General features: G+C 41.5%; 1 protein-coding gene across 2 annotated transcripts in view; it reads right to left on the reverse strand.

The window, feature by feature from the left end:
• Nucleotides 1-3,542: 3,542 nt before the first annotated feature.
• The window catches only part of LOC148508681 (cyclic nucleotide-gated channel alpha-2-like), a 260,462-nt gene continuing 246,441 nt past the window's right edge, over nucleotides 3,543-17,563 (reverse strand). For both annotated transcript variants that reach the window (XM_088444227.1, XM_088444228.1), the window contains 4 exons: nucleotides 10,589-10,699; nucleotides 10,013-10,119; nucleotides 9,055-9,818; nucleotides 3,543-7,272 (listed from right to left, as the gene is read on the reverse strand). In XM_088444227.1, the coding sequence (XP_088300353.1) occupies nucleotides 6,661-7,272; nucleotides 9,055-9,818; nucleotides 10,013-10,119; nucleotides 10,589-10,699 (1,594 nt within the window). In that variant the 3' untranslated portion in view covers nucleotides 3,543-6,660. The remainder of the gene's footprint in view (nucleotides 7,273-9,054; nucleotides 9,819-10,012; nucleotides 10,120-10,588; nucleotides 10,700-17,563) is intronic.

The raw sequence follows: 17,563 nt of genomic DNA on the forward strand, positions 1-17,563 counted from the left end.
CTTCAGCATTCTGACATTGGGCTCACCACGTGGTCTGTTCACTCCCCTATCTCAGTGACACTGCTGACTTCCTATCCCTCTGTTAAGCAGTGCCTTTGGCGCTTAAATTAACCAACTCTAGCTGATCCCAATTGTAAGACTTATTACTTGTATTACATTAATATTTTTCCGCTAATGAAACTCCGGAGTTCTCCGGTGTCACGGTTCGGGAGGCCCACAAATGTGTCCTTTGGGGCAAATTGATCCAGTTGGCATCAATGCTGAAGCTTTTACTCCTGAGTCTTATACATTCGGACAAAGTGGGATTTGTTCCTTGGAGAGAGGCTAGGGACAACACTACCAAAGTTATAGATCCGATACACTTGGCTGCAGGTGGCTCGGTCCCAGTTATCCTCCTCTCCACTGATGCTGAAAAGGTGTCTGATAGGGTTGAGAGGCTGTTTATGCAGGGGGTCCTGACACATTTGGGTCTGGGTCCCAGACATTGAATAATGTCGCTTTACCACCTCCCTTCGGCTCGTATTAGGATTAGCGGGGTTTTATCTGAACCGGTGGGGATTAGAAATGGTACTAGACAGGGTTGTCCTCTATCCCACCTAATCTTTGTTCTTTTTATGGAGGCACTGGTGCGTGCTATTAGGGCCAATCCCAATGTGACGGGTTTATGTGTTAAGGGGGTTGACTATAAATGAGCTTTATTTGGTGATGACCTATTAGCAGTATTTTCCAACCCGATCACCTCTGTCCCTAGCCTAGTAGCTGATTTCAGTAGATTTGGTGATTTATGTAACTTTAAAGTCAATAATTAGCAGTAAATCTAACAGCGCATTCCCACTCTATTGACTCATTGAAACACGCTTTCGCATTCACTTGTTATGCCTCTAGTCTCAAATACCTTGAAGTCACTCTTGATAAAAATCTCTCCAGGCTGTTTGAATATAACTTTAGGCCATTACTCCAGACCTTGCGATTGGAAATAAAGACTTGGACAAATAAGACTTTTTATTGGTTGGGGCAGGTCAGTGTTTTTAAAGTGAAAGTTTTGCCTTGGGTCCTATACATACTACAGTCTTTGCCCATAAGTTTCCCTAAGCAGTGGTTTCGTGATCTGCATAATATAGTGAGAGACTTTGTTTGGGGTGGCTGTAAACCTAGTTTTAAACATGCCATATTATTCAGGTGTAAGACAATGGGGGGGCTTCACCTCCCGCATTTCCCCACTTACTATGATGCAATTATGCTTGGTTGCATAATGGACTGGACGAGGGTCGGGATGCCAGACAATGGGCCCAGTTGAAGAATCGCTCAGTTTCTACAGCCCTATCTACCTATCCATGGAGATCTAAAGTTCCCAGCCTGTCCCCCCCCCTACAGTAGGTCCCACATTAGATTAAATAAACTGAGGAGATATCCATGGATCTTTTCTCTTTGTACACCCCTGACCCTGATATTTAATAATCCTGACTTCCCTCCAGATACTTCTGGACATATGTTTGATAAATGGATAGCGTAGGGGGACTCCCGAGCTGGTGGAATCCGGTAAGGTCATGCCCTTTAGCTCCCTTCAGACCAAGCAGAGATTTGGCGATACCTTCAGCTTAAACATTTTGTTCAAAGTGGCGAAGTGCGATTGGCCTGCAGTAGACCATTGACCTCCTTTGAGGATATGTGTCTGGCAGATACTTGCCCATCCCACTCTCTATCCTTGTGTTATAAATTGTTGATAGAGACCGCATATTCTGTATCCCCCAAGTTTCTAGATGACTGGGAATGTGATTTGTTTGTTTTTTCACCCCTCAGGATAGACTTAAGATTGTTGACAACTCTTTTGCCAGCTCCGTTAGTTACTCAGTGATTGAGACTCACTATAAAGTGATCACGTTCTGGTGGTATAGGTGTCTATACTATATGTGTATATGTATTAGCTAAAATGTTCCCTACTGTGTCTAAGTGCTGCTGGTGCTGTAATTCCGCAGAAGGCTCGCCCCTACATATTTGGTGGGACTGTCGAGCACTACGTCCTTTCTGGGAGAAAGTAATTTCTCTTTCTGCATCAGTTTTAGGGTGTGCAGTTCCCTCAGACCCCTCCTTTTGGCTCCTAAATCTATACCCTGGAACGTTACAGCTGTACAAGAAATCCCTCCTCAAATTTCTTAATAGTGCGGTGAAAGCAGTAATACCTATCTGTGGCCCCTCCTCCACTAAAGGAATGGTTTGCTCTCATGGATCTTTATATGGACATGGAAGATTTATGGCTTGGAGTTGAGAAACAGCGCAAATTTTGTGCTACCTGGCTCCCGTGGCTTGAGTTTAAATCTTCCACTGATTATGCCAATACTCTAACTTGAATACCTGGTGCTCTGCGTGACCCCCCTCCCCTTCCCACCTAATCCTTCTTCAGTCTTCCCCCATCCAGTCTCTTTCTCTTTTCTTCTGTTTCTTTATATGTTTGTTCTGTGTGCTGTGGTGCTTGATTTTGGGCCACATTTCTTCTGATTTTGAGTATCGACTTTGTATTTTGATTGTTAATGTATGTTTCTATACATCTACTCCAGTGGATATTTTTATTTTCCATAACTTTGTTATATCAACTGTTTGTTTTACCCTTCTTCCTGTTCGTGTTGTTATTTTGAAACCAATAAATATATATTGCAAAAAAATAAACTTGATAAATTCATTACTGGATCCTGTTACAACTGTGACACAATAATTTACATTTTAAAAATCTTTGTGTATACATAATAACTTATGTAAAAGCTGCGAGTTGCAGGGACTGCTGCGATTCCAGTGTTTTAACCTGTAGATTTAATGCAGCAATAATTTAAAAGGCAAAACCAGATCAGTTTTGCCTATATTTTATTGCCGCTCTAAATCTAGAGACTAAATCAAAAGAACTGTGCTGGTTCCTGCAACTAGCCAGCTATTACATAAGCACCCAAGTGTATTGACCAAACCAAAGAATGAAATCAATCTCTCTCTCTCTCTCCCCCCTCTAGATGGCGCACCGCCTGAGCAATTCGATTGTTGCTCCGTTCGGGCACGCACAGCCGCCGGCACTGACATTTCTAATCGCAGCCCTCCAAGCTGGCAAGCAGAAATGAGCGAAAAGTGACACATTTGAGCGCTCAAACGAGACTTTTCGTGTCCGTGGCAATGTTCAGGCTAACGCTGCTTCTCATCTCCATAGGGGAAATTCAAGTGTGATGCAACAAGATGACGCCGATAGAGCAATTCAATTGTTGCTCCATTTGGGCGTGCCCAGCCACCGGCGCTGACATTTCTACAGTCCACCGAGCTGGCGAGCAGAAATGCCTGAAAAGTAAACAGTTTTGATCGCTCAAACGGGACTTTTCGCGTGCGTCACGCCATTTTGATGGGCTGCTAAATAGTACAGTTATAAAAGCGTATATGTGTAAACCAGTGGTGCAAAACAAGCACTTTTGGGTTTGCATTTAAACTTGATAGGCAAATAACTTATATTGCAGGCTATTATGAGTGGATAATACAATAAAATGGCAGATGAGAAATGCTAAGTATATTTGCTTTATTAAAATAAAATATTTGTCATTACAATTACTTAATAAAACAATTTAGGATAATAAATAATATGCATTTCAGTTTTTTAACCCTCTGCTGCACATCTTATTGCTGTAAGTGATATTTTTTCATTACATTTTAAAATATACTTTTGGAGAATATCTGGCGTTTAATAGACTTAGTACAGTATATAATTTTTGTTTCAATTTACTGTATAAATTAAGGAGGTTATAGACACATACAACTTTGTAAAAATACTTCTTTAATTTGGATCTTATAAAAATATTCATATTAACCATTTTTGAGAGATTAATAGATGAAGATAAATGCATGTGAGTAGTGTAAAATTTTTTATTTTATTAAGTGTATGCAATGAGCAATTGTATTTCAGTTTTTCACACTGCAAAGTCTATAATAACAAGTCTGAGTATAGATCTAGAAGCAATTGAAGAATGCAGCAGATATTGAGAGGGAAGATTGATAAAAAAGACAAACAAAGTGAATGATCTAAATCTATTTATCTGACACTGCCCACAACATATTAAAGTAAATAGATAATATTCATCAGCTATTGAAATCAAACCAGATTTCATTTACGTAGTGCCCACAATGTGCACAGCGAAACGCGTTCATATAGCAATAATAAATTCCAATGGTCCAACCAGCACACTTCAAGGTGCCTCTCCGCTCTATGTATTTGCTCCCCAAATTAAAAGGGCAAATGGATATGTGAGGTGGCTGAAAAATATTTAGAAGGTGCTATGTGCAAAATCGCATTCTTTCACATCAAAGGCAAAGCTCCTACCCATTTCAATCAAATAACATTTTTAACTTATTTTCCTAAAATAATGATCAATTAAGGACATTAGGATTTAAGGAATTCTTATTACAAATGGCAATTTTGTGAGTGAAGTTACATTACATTGCTCGGAAGGGCTTCAAAATGTGCTTTCCTGATGAGATGCAAAAGAGATACAAAATGGACAATCAATATGCAGTTAGATTTGGTCTCTGCAAGCTCTGATTGGGGGCAAAATTCCAGTTACAGTATCTTATGCAGTGAAAACATCTGTGCACCTCTACCTGGCAAGGAAAGCCACTTTCCCTTCTCTGCAAATGGATGATTTACCGCCGGCGGTTCTAATCCCGAAAGCGGTAGGCCGACAGAGGAGGAAATCCTGATCGTCCTTAAGGTAAGTATAAACTAACCTAATACTACCCCCTAACCCTCCCTTAGGGATGCCTAACCCTAACCCCCCTAGTGCCTAAACCTAATTCCCTTCCCCGCAGCCTAACCCTAAGTCTCCCGGGGGGGGGTGCCTAACCCTAACCCCCTCTTCCCACAGCCTAACCCTAACCTTCTGGGGGGGGTGCCTAACCCTAAATCCCCCCCGGGAGCCCCTAACCTAACCCTCCCCCCCCACGCTGCTGTTTGCGCCCGGCTTACCTTCGATCGGTAAGCCGGGTGTTGGGCTCCCGGCGTAGGTCTAATGACAGGTGTCGAGATTTCGACGTCTGTCATTTGTACCTTGCCGGGATTAGAGTCAGGAAGCTTCCCGACTGCTTCCCCAGTGTGCCTATTCAGTACTGCACTTTGCTTTGCACAACTCCTCCAGTCTGCCTGTGCAAACTGCTGTCCATTATAAATGAGACCATTTTGCTGTTTCTTTTATATAGGTACATTCGCACAAGGACACATAACCCTTGCTTTGCTGAGTGATCATTGTGCGCTTTGAATATTACCTCATCTGTATTCTGCAATGCAATTTCAATAATTAAAACTTCTCATGAATATGGAGCAGTTCAAAATTATTTTTTTCATCTTTCATCATCTTTTATTGGTTTCTACAAAACTTTGCATCATTTACTACATACACTGTACATTGCTGTATTTGCTATTCCCTGTTTTGTACCATGTACTTCTGCCCCACTGTATGCTCTGCTGGTGTGCTAAAACCTCCACTGAAGTGCATCCTCCATGGGCAGGATGTACTTCACGTTGATCTATTCATACTGGTTATATCATACTGCCACACATGTGTCACTTTTCCCATATATGCCTTGGGTCCCTGTATGGCTTATCTCCCACAGTGTAACCTTCATAGTCCGCCCAAGATGGCTGCATCACCTGGTACACTTGTGGATAGGATGAAAAATACTTGGACCTGATGATTATGGTGGGACCCTACTCCTAGCATTAGGATGCTGCAACCACCCATTTTGTGTTCTTCTAAGTGTAACCTATTCATCCAGGGTAATCCTACGTAGTGCGCCCAAGATGGCTACCTCATCTGGTACCTTTCGTGGGTGGAATATATAACCCTGGAAGTTATTTTCCAAAATGTCTGAACCAACCATGCAATATGCGTATTTTGCTCTCTAGGTTTCGGTTGTTTTTAATTATCTCTGTGTGGTTTTCTATTTTCTGCAATACCAAATCCTTGTACAATGTACCAGGTTTTTTGATGTCTGTAAATTGATTTTGAGTCCTCCGAGAGAAAAGCGCTATATAAATAAAATTATTATTATTATCATAAAATTATTATTACACGTCTGTCAACTTTAAATTGAAGACCTGCTCATTTTGTTCTGATGATAGTTCACTGAAAAAAGCATCTATGGACTAGTTTGTGTAAGCACAACTTGTCGTTTAGTGACAGTAAGTTTGCATGGTTGCCTGGTTAGTTCCCAAGAGATACAGCTCTTGATTAGCAAACATATGGTGAAACCATGAGGTAATTAGTAATCTATCTGTTAAAATCCCAGTGGGCACAATTATCTAACTGCAAGTTCCACCACAACTAGTATATGAAGATAATGTCAGGGACTGTAGACTTTTAGAAACACAATAGCTGCCTACCATTTACAGATGGAGTAGCATGACAATACAATAAAACGTCAATAAATATAATTGTAACTAAATATTTTTTTAAGAACAGTGACTATTTATTAAAGTAGCATTTAAAAATATATTTATAACATCTATAGGTTCTTCTGATTAGTGGTAGATAGATGAATACCAGGTCTGTGTCTATTACACAGTGGAATCTCAAGAAACCTACCTTCTGCATCTTAGCTATTTTCTGAATGATGAACATAATTTAGTATCCAGAAGTATTTTCCTTACATTTCATCTGAGGAGACCTCACCACCCTGAAGTTCATTTAATCTTCCCTCTAAGAGGGTGACCCTTTGTTTAAGGCTCTGTTGGGCATTGCTATATTCTCGAAGCAAACGTGCAAATCGAGTGTGCAGCAAGTCCAAATTGGACTCTAGAAGCTCCAGTTTCTCTTCAGAAGATTTACCTTTCATTGCATTTTTCTCTTTTGTCTCATCGAGCAGGCCTTCCTTTGTAAGTATTTCTCTGCCTCTCTCTTCCAAGATCTTCTTAGCATCTGGGTACTCTACCAAAGCCTCCATCAGATCATCTTTTGAGAGGCAGAAAAGGTCAGAGTAGCCAATGCTACGAATGTTGGCCGTCCGACGGTTGCCCATCTTGCTCCCCTCAATATTGAGAATACTAATCTCACCAAAGCAACTCCCAGATGTCAGAATTGCATATTGAGTCATTCCATCCTCTCCCACAACAGCTAATTTTCCCTCTTTGATTATGTACATCTCTCTACCGATATCCCCTTTGCGACAGATGTAATCTCCGGGGCTGAAAACCTGAGGTCGTAGTTTTAGAACCAATTCCACGAGAAGACCAGCCTCACAGTTCTGAAAGATCCGTACCTGATGAGAAATAGCCACAAACCATGAATCAAAGAAGAATGATAAAATTATAGGTTAGAAGAACACTGGACAATAAAAAATGTTAGCTAAGGCAAAGTTACAGTACCTAGGTCAATATGATGCTTTTGTTGCTGTTCATTAAGGTACTATAGTAAGAAGTAATTGACAAATAAATTTAACTCATAAAATTCAGAGGAATTGTATAATGCAGTTAAGAAAAGTTTTCAGAAATTGGATATCTAAATTTATTTTATAAAGCAGCCAAATATTGCATTGCAGAAAGGAAAACATATATATACAGTACATGAACATCGCTAGATTACTAATTGGGTACTGGTAGTGTAAATATACAACATAAATAACATATGAATAGAATTCCTATATTTGGTATTGCAGTTGTATATAATATATATTAGAAACAGTGGAAACTCTATACGGCTTGGTTAATGGAAAAAAAATCAGTTTATTCTGCAGTTAAAATTGTAAATATCCAAATGTCTGGAAAGGTGCAATTAAAAGTCTCTTTAGGGAAAGCAACAAATTCAGTCCAAATGTCAGATGTCGATAATTTGTTAAAAAAAAACAACATTCTCAGTCCAGAAATTACAAATGTCAATATATCAATATAGTTGCAGCAGTCACTGGCCTATGCATATATATCCGGAATAATAATATACTGAGGAAGCTGTGGGACCTACCACAGTGTAACGTTTAGCTCCCCTTCAGCACTTGGGACCTTTGTGGACTTATTTCCGGACCAGCATCATTTTCTTCTGCTTTCCATCAGCACGCCAGTGCAAGAACTCCTGCACATACTTCAGGCTGTGGACACTTCAGTTGAGTCTGGTAATTAAATCACAAGCTGGATATTATTCCGGATATATATGCATAGGCCAGTGACTGCTGCAACTATATTGACATTTGTCATTTCTGGACTGAGAATGTTGTTTTCTTTACAGAGATTTTTAACAAATTATCGACATCTGACATTTGGACTGAATTTGTTGCTTTCCCTAAAGAGACTTTTAATTGCACCTTTCCAGACATTTGGATGTTTACAATTTTAACTGAAGAATAAACTGATTTTTTTTCCTTTAACCAGGCCGTATAGAGTTTCCACTGTTTCTATTATATATTATATATATTATATAGAAGTGCAATACCAAATATAGGAATTATTTTCATATGTTATTTATGTTGTATATTTACACTACCAGTACCCAATTAGTAATCTAGCGCTGTTCATGTATATATATGTTTTCCTTTCTGCCTATTAGGAGTTGATACCTCCATTTTGAATCAGCTGCTTAGTCAACAGCGCCTACTGAGTTCCCTTTCCCCAGGTTCCCCATTTTTCAAATATTGCATTGCAAAAGGTTTTGTAAAATAAGTATACTTAAGGTGCATACACACGGTCAGACTTTGTAGGACGATATAAACGATAATGATATGGTTATATCGTTCATATTGTCCATTTTTTGGCCCATTCCAACCCCCAAACGATGGACAATGCGCGGGCACGGATAGTCGATAACGACCATCGCCCGTGCATGCAGTCCAACCTTTTCGATATCGACCAGGTTACTATAGGGACCCGCGAACGTTGATCGCAGGTCGTTATAGTCATTTGGGGGTTGGTGGTGTGCTGGATGATTGATATCGATCATCCAGCACATGCAGGACGATCAGACAACGATATCGTTATTGTTGTCTGATCTGACCGTGTGTATGCACCTTAAGCTTTATGTAAAAATGAAGTTTAAATTTATAGTAGCAACTGACCTTTTTTAGTGTCTCCAGATGAACATTTATGGCAATTTCAGCTCTCAGTTTGTCAGGCAAGTTTTTCAACACCTCTCTTTCATCTACTGTCTTTTTGTTTGTCCAAAGATAGTCAAACCATCGAATGACTTTGGCCTCCAATTCTTTGCTTACCTTTCTGAACTGCATATAGTGCTTAATGGCATCTATTTTGGCCTGGAACTCGGCCCTGGTTGCATTCATGTTAGAGATCATAGAACCGACATTTCCTACAATGGTGGCAAAGATCAAAACACCAACCAGAAAATCAAAAATGACAAAAAGGTACTCTGTATCTGTGACAGGGGGGGGAGTTTCTCCAATGGTGGTGAGTGTCAAAGTAGACCAGTACAGACAGTAGACATACTCACGGGTAAGATAGCCATAGTTAGGATCTGTTACATTTGGGTAAACCCATGTGTCCGCGCCAAAACCAATTGCCTTAGATATAGCATAGTAAATGCAGGCATTCCAATGAATAATGAGCAGTATGTATAGAACTAGATTTATTATTCGAAACATGTTAGGGTAACTTGTTCGAGTCTCAGTTTGATCAAAACATTCAAACATGCGTGGAAAATGTAGAAGCCGGTTAAACCGCAGCTCTGGGCGATGAAGTCCAAATGCCAGATACCCTAGGTCAGTAGGGAGTATAGATAGGATATCTAATTTAAATTGCAAAGTGCGGGTGTAGTTGTCGCTTAGCATCTTGGGATCTCTTACAAGTAGTCCCTGCTCCAAAAATCCTAGAAAGAGAAAATAGAATGCAGAGCTATAATATATACCTAAAATAAGAGCAATTTCCATATAAAGAGAAGTCTGTAATTGCGACAGAACAGTCTGGGTAAATATATATTTTAGTAGATGAGACAATAGTAGCAAACCCATTTAAAAGCCATTATAATAAATTTGACATGTATTCACTAAACAATGAAATCACCTGTACGTAGTCGAATTATGATGTCCATGATGTATACGATATCACAGATATAATCCAGTGTGAGCCATACTATAATATAACTGGTTTGAAGGTCATTAAAGCATGCCCTGTAAAAAAAAAAGAAAGAAGTAAAGAACAGAAGGACAGATATAAATGAAAGAGCTTGGTGAAAACAAAATAACAAGAAGTACTGTAGAGAGCGAACAAAAAAGATCTAGTAATGTCAAACGTTAAAGTCAGATAACAAAATATGTCTGATGTGTTTAGGATGTGAACGTTAAAGGGGATGTCCACCTTGTGGAACGTTTTCATATATCTATCTATAGCCCATAACATCCTGCAAGCTTCATCATTACTGATATACAGATTCCCAAATGTTGTATTATCCAAGCACCAATTGTGAAAGGGAACAGCTTTGATAGGCACCTGACTAGATGACGGAGGCACTGTCAGATTTGGCGTTATCTTCATATTGAAACTTTTCCACCTTTTTGTTTCACATTTCTCAGTGCTTCAATATTTGGATAATATGATAAATAGTGAGGGAGAAAGCTGTATAAGCATCCTCAGACTTACCTGACTACTGGTAAGAACCAATTATATAGCACGGGTAAGGTAATAACAAGCAGCCACCGGTAGTACCATTTTCCTGAAGGGTCAACTACAAATCGCTCAGATATCTTCAGCCTGGAAGCACAAATTAAAATGAATCGTGTCTGTTATATGTACAAGGAGAGGATTTATTCCACATTAATAAAACACCACAGTACTAAATTGCTCTACAAAGTAAGGTCAATTGTACAACACTGCTTGAAGGTGCAAATCAAGGACCTTTGTTTATATCCACTTGCACTAGACAAACACATGAAGTTAATCACTGGTTTCTTACTATAATTGTAATCCTCATTGAAGCAATATGTCTTATGGTTCTTGTCCAAGCAACATTATTGCCACACATTGATGAAGGTATAGAGAACATGTGAAGCATTATGAAGCTAATTCAGAGTTGAATGTAATTTGCATTTAAAACAGCATGCACAAAATAGATGTCTTTTTGCACAATAATGAGCACATCAGCAGTAATATATAAACCACATTTACATCCAGAGGTAGAAAAGCACCTTTACATCAATTTGCAGAGCTAATAAGATGTGTACGCCTCAGCATTAGATGCATATGTGTCATGTTTATAGCAAGTGTATTTACATTAAAACCAACACACAGAGCAATTACACATATAGGGGTATACAGTATATACTTATATCCCTTTTACACCAAAGCTAAAACCCGGGTTATTGCAGGGTTAACCCGGGCAGCTCCTTGGTGTCATAGGGGTGAGGGTTGGATCACCGGGTCCACTGACCCGGCAATCCAACCCAGGTAAATAGCAGGGTTTAACACGGGCGCAGCCCGTGAAACCCTGCTGTGAGAACAGCGCACTCCGGGTCACGATGACATGGAGTGCGACGCAAGTCGGCCACTTTCACGCCAGAAAAGCCGGGTCTAAGCAGACCCGACTGCGGTGTGAGCGGCGCCGACTCGGGAATATCCTGAGCCGGTGCCGGCTAAATTCAGGGTCTGATCCGGATAGGAACCCTGCTCCAACTCCGGGTCAGACCCGGAATTTTGGTGGAAAAGGGGTATAAGTTTTTGCATGTTCCGAGGTTTGCTGGTTAGATAGCTTTCCACTGATTCACTAAAGCTCAGACTGCTGGAATACAGACTTTAGAATACAATAGAACTTGGAAGCACCATCAGTGTTTTTCCCAGATTTACTAATACCCCTTTTACACCAAAATCCAGGGTCTGACCCTGGAATTTGAACACTGGTCAATCCCGGGTCGAACTCGGCTTCAGACCCCGTTCACACTGCAATTCGACCTGGGTTATTCCCGGGTTTGCCCCGTTCACACTGAACCCGGGTAATCCCTGCTTTTCCCTGCTTTTCCCTATAGATGTAATTAAAAATGGACTTTTTTAAGGGCTGACAAAGATGAGGTCACAAAAGGCAACAAAAGAGAGGGGTGGGGACTGCTTACAGCATTGCTACAGGTTGCTGTTCTGGCTGTGGCAGGCTGTGTATTAGCCTGTGTTTGTGGCTGCTGGTCAGGCTGTGGTGCAGCCTGCAGTTCTGGCTGTGTGCCTGCCTGCTTTTGTGGCTGCTGGTCAGGCTGCTGTGGTGTAGAAGGATAGGCAGGCAAGCGTTGGCTTCATGTGTGTCTCTCTCTGCAGGGCACTGACAAATTACATCACCTGCCTGTGCCCCAGAAGCTCCAATCAGCATCTTTCAGAGCTAGCCGGGTCAAATAAGCAGGGTAGCACCCGTTCACACTGCCTCATGACTCGGGAACAACCCGTGTTCAACCCTGCTCTCAACCCGAGTAAGATTCCCGGGTAAATCAACCCGGGATTTTTTTCTGGGAGCCGTTCACACAGAGGATCGACCCGGCAATAACCCGGGTTATTCAGTTGGTGTAAAAGGGGTATAAGTGGCAAGTTCAGAAACTGCCACAAACCCATTGAAAAATAAAATGAGGTTGCTGTGACAGGCGAGATAGCACAAAAAGCATATGCTTGAGCAGTCATTCAGAAGGAGAAGAATCACAACACATTTATAATCAAAGCAATCATTAGGTATTGAATAAGGAGACACATACTTTAACATGAACAATTCTCTTATGAGGGCAATACTATTTTATTAATATATGAGGGGGAAATGATGGTATCATTTTATTAAGAGAGCAATATTATTTATTTATCATACTAATGGGTCAACATTAATTAATTCAATCTTAATTGGTGTTTATATAATCTCTTTATTTTTTAAAAGTGAAAAACATCAAAGTGAGACAGTCACATACTGACAAATTACACATCGACAATGTACATAAAACAGAAATAAACAAACAATTGTTGCATTTTGTGACATAAAAGCGTGGATACAATAAAAATGTATCAATTCCACTTTGATTTGTTAACTTTTTCATTGTATAATATAAAATGAATAACAACATAACGGTGATGGGATTGGGGGAGGGGGGGAAGGCATACACACCTGCAAATTTAAATAAACATGACCTGTAAGAAGGAATAAAACGCTAGAAACCCACAGTCTGTAGTAGGGCCAAACAGTAGTGTTAGATGGTAGGGACTTGTCTGTGGAAGTAGAGGTACCAGGGACCCCAAGTGTCATGAAATGTATCTAGTCGTGGAGCAGGGCAGTAATGTATTACATGGAAGCTGTGTACCATATTTTATTAATAAGTACCTGCGAAGAAGGAGCAGCAGGATGTTTCCATTGAACAGCGATTAAATGTTTGGCTGCCTTAAAGATATGGTTACAAAGTTTATTTAAAGGCTTCAAAATCCCTCACAACCATCCCAGAAATTCTCTTAAAAATTGTATCTTTGAAATCCCTGCAAATTTGATCAGTCTCCGATGCTTTCCCTGCATCGGGCTCAGAGGATCTGATTCAGAGTTGGGAATACAGAAAAAAAGAGCAAGTAAGTTTGCATTTTAGGAAAACCATGCTGCACTGCAGGTGGGGCAGATTTCAAATGTGCAGAGAGATTTATATATGAGAGGGGTGTGTTCAAACTCAAATCTAAATTGCAGTGTAAAAATAAAGCTGTCCATCTGTGGGCTACATGCAAAAGCAGCCAGTATTTACACTGCATGCAAAAAAAAATAAATGTATTTACATCACTGGCATTGCAGCATGGTATGTCCAGGTGCAAAGTTACTTGCTTATTGTGCTTTGCTCCCAACTCAGAATCAGCCCCAGAGTTACAGAAGTTAACCTATGAGCAAACAGCTATGAGTTAATATAGTATATAAACCTGCAAATAACGCATAATTGCTGACTTCTTCCCTCTGGGAGAGTGCCTGGTGCATACACAGAGTGATCGCACGCAAATACATAGTGGGCATGCTAATGCCTTGCCGTGCGATCGCCTGCATTTGCTGAATTTGCCTACGCTGGGTGCGAGCGTGCGCATCTAGCGAGCGGGTCTAAATCGAGCCCTAAGTTTGGTTTTGATCAGTTTCCAAGGAAACTGAACTGCTCATACTTAGGGCCTGATTCAGCAGTGTACACAAATGCGATTACGCACACACATCGAGCGATTGTTTACCATCACGCATGTGTATACTATAAACTGCACTGCACATGCGCAGCAATCGCATTGTGATTAAGGATGCACAGAGGAATCCATAGCAAAGTGAGTGACAGGCTGTCTTTATTTGGGGGTGGTGACTGGGGTGATCATAAAAACTCAGGCGTCTGTCCGTTTGAATGCCGTTTCATGGATGTGCATAAATTAATCACTGCAATTGCCTACGCAGCATGAGAGCTCTCTGCGTGCGCAGGGCCGGTGCAAGGTTTCCGGGCACCCTAGGCAACATTTCAGCAACTGCCCCTGCTCCCTCCAATTCATAATATGCCACGCATCAGAGTCCCCAGTTTATAATAAGCACAGCAGTGACACACACACACACACACCCCTCCCCCCTCCAACATGACCCATTCCATTAGGTACAAAATGCTCTGTTACTGGACTTCCCTCTTAATTTATGATTGCAGACACCTGTGTTAAAACACCCGTCTCATCAATTACTTAGTTCACCACAGGTGACTGCAATCATACATTAGGTGGGAAGTCCAGGAGCAGAGAATTTTGTACTTGATGAAAGGGGTCATGTTGAAGGGTAGGATACATATACACACACAATACCAGCACTCATACATACACACACACTTACACTACCAGCACACATAAACACACACTAACACTGCCAGCACTCATACATACATACATACATACACACACTAACCCTGCTAGGACTCACACACACTAACACTGCCAGCACTCATACATACATATACACACACACACTAACACTGCCAGCACTCATACATACATACATACACACACTAACACTGCCAGCACTCATACATACATACATACACACACTAACCCTGCTAGGACTCACACACACTAACACTGCCAGCACTCATACATACATATACACACACACACTAACACTGCCAGCACACATACATACATACATACATACACACACTAACCCTGCTAGGACTCACACACACTAACACTGCCAGCACTCATACATACATATACACACACACACTAACACTGCCAGCACACATACATACACACACTAACACTGCCAGCACTCATACATACATACATCCATATACACACACTAACACTGCCAGCACTCATACATACATACATACATACACACACTAACCCTGCTAGGACTCACACACACTAACACTGCCAGCACTCATACATACATATACACACACACACTAACACTGCCAGCACACATACATACACACACTAACACTGCCAGCACTCATACATACATACACACACACACACACACACTAACCCTGCCAGCACTCATACATACATATACACACACACACTAACACTGCCAGCACTCATACATACACACACACACACACTAACCCTGCCAGCACTCAAGCACACACAAACCCTGCTAGGACTCTCTCACACACACACACTAACACTGGCAGCACTCATACATACACACACACACACACTAACCCTGCCAGCACTCAAGCACACACAAACCCTGCTAGGACTCTCTCTCACACACACACACACACACACACACACTAACACTGGCAGCACTCATACATACATACACACACACACTAACACTGCCAGCACTCATACATACATATACACACACACTAACACTGCCAGCACTCATACACACACACACACACACACACACACACACACACACACACACACACACACACACACACACACACACACTAACCCTGCCAGCACTCAAGCACACACAAACCCTGCTAGGACTCTCTCTCACACACACACACACACACTAACACTGGCAGCACTCATACATACACACACACACACACACACACACACACACTAACCCTGCCAGCACTCAAGCACACACAAACCCTGCTAGAACTCTCTCTCACACACACACACACACACACACACACACACACACACACACACACACACACACACACACACACACACACACACACTAACACTGGCAGCACTCATACATACATACACACACTAACCTTGCTAGGACTCACACACACCAACACTGCCAGCACTCATACATACATATACACACACACACATTAACACTGCCAGCACTCATACATACACACACACACACACACTAACCCTGCTAGGACTCACACACACCAACACTGCCAGCACTCATACATACATATACACACACACACACACACACTAACACTGCCAGCACTCATACATACATACATACACACACTAACACTGCCAGCACTCATACATACATATACACACACACACACTAACACTGCCAGCACTCATACATACACACACACACACACACACACACTAACCCTGCCAGCACTCAAGCACACACAAACCCTGCTAGGACTCTCTCACACACACACACACACACACACACACACACACACACACACACACACACACACACACACACTAACAGGCGAGATTGCAGTGACAGGGGCAGGGGGAGATCCGGAGACTTGCAGGGACTGAAACAGGCATCCCTTTCTCCTTTTTTTTTTCCTGTGGATCCAGTGGCGCCCTCTAGTGGCCGGCGCCCTTAGGTACATGCCTAAACTTGCCTAATGGTAGCGCCACCCCTGTGAGTGCAAGGAGACTTGCAGTGTCTGCAACTGGTCAGGCGTGTTGTAAATGCTGCGTACCTCGTTGATATGCTTTGATGGTACCGATGTTCGCGCAGAACAGCGACATTGGACGGATATGAGAAGCAGTGAGTGTCTTTATGCTGGCTGATCTGTGGCAGGCATTAGCATATTTTCGCAGCTGTGTTCCGTACGAAATCTCAGCTGCGATCGTATTTGCATACACTTCTAAATCAGGCCCTTAGTTGTTAGATTTCTGAATCTAGTCCCTCTGTTGTTGCTCTTGGTAAACCAAAGGACTGCTTCTGTCTACAGATTCACCATTAGCTGAACCTTTAGCTCACTCTTGATGGACTAGTCTAGAGTGCTTTTGCTGATAAATTACATGATTGAGATGTTAATCACATGGAGAGACCTTGGGTACCAGATAAATATATTACTTTGTGTAACCTACTGAACAGGCTTACCAGAGTTCATGCCCTAGGTCAATGGTCACCAACCTTAATTGAGGTGTGAGCTACTTGAGAAAAATTAAAAAAGAAAAACCTCCTGAAGAGCTACTAAAATTGTAGAAAAAAACAACAACAATGTATTTAATTATTACAGTGATATTGTTGTGATTTGGTAATTAAAGTTTAAGAACAGGCACATTTCACTGTTAATTTCCGGATCCAAGCAGGTACGTGCACTAGAGGAGCAAAATATATAGGCAGGGCTGCTGTGTGATTTTCTGGCAGGGCTGGGCGAGAGTCACTTGCTCCACCATAGCGTAGACGCTGTGGGTGGAACCACGGGAAAGCACGTCAGGTGATTTCCGTCGAGGCTGCGGAAATCACCTAAAGTTCCACCA

This window comes from Taudactylus pleione, unplaced genomic scaffold, assembly GCF_031769625.1.
Source record: "Taudactylus pleione unplaced genomic scaffold, aTauple2 ptg000352l, whole genome shotgun sequence".
Lineage (NCBI taxonomy): Eukaryota > Metazoa > Chordata > Amphibia > Anura > Myobatrachidae > Taudactylus > Taudactylus pleione.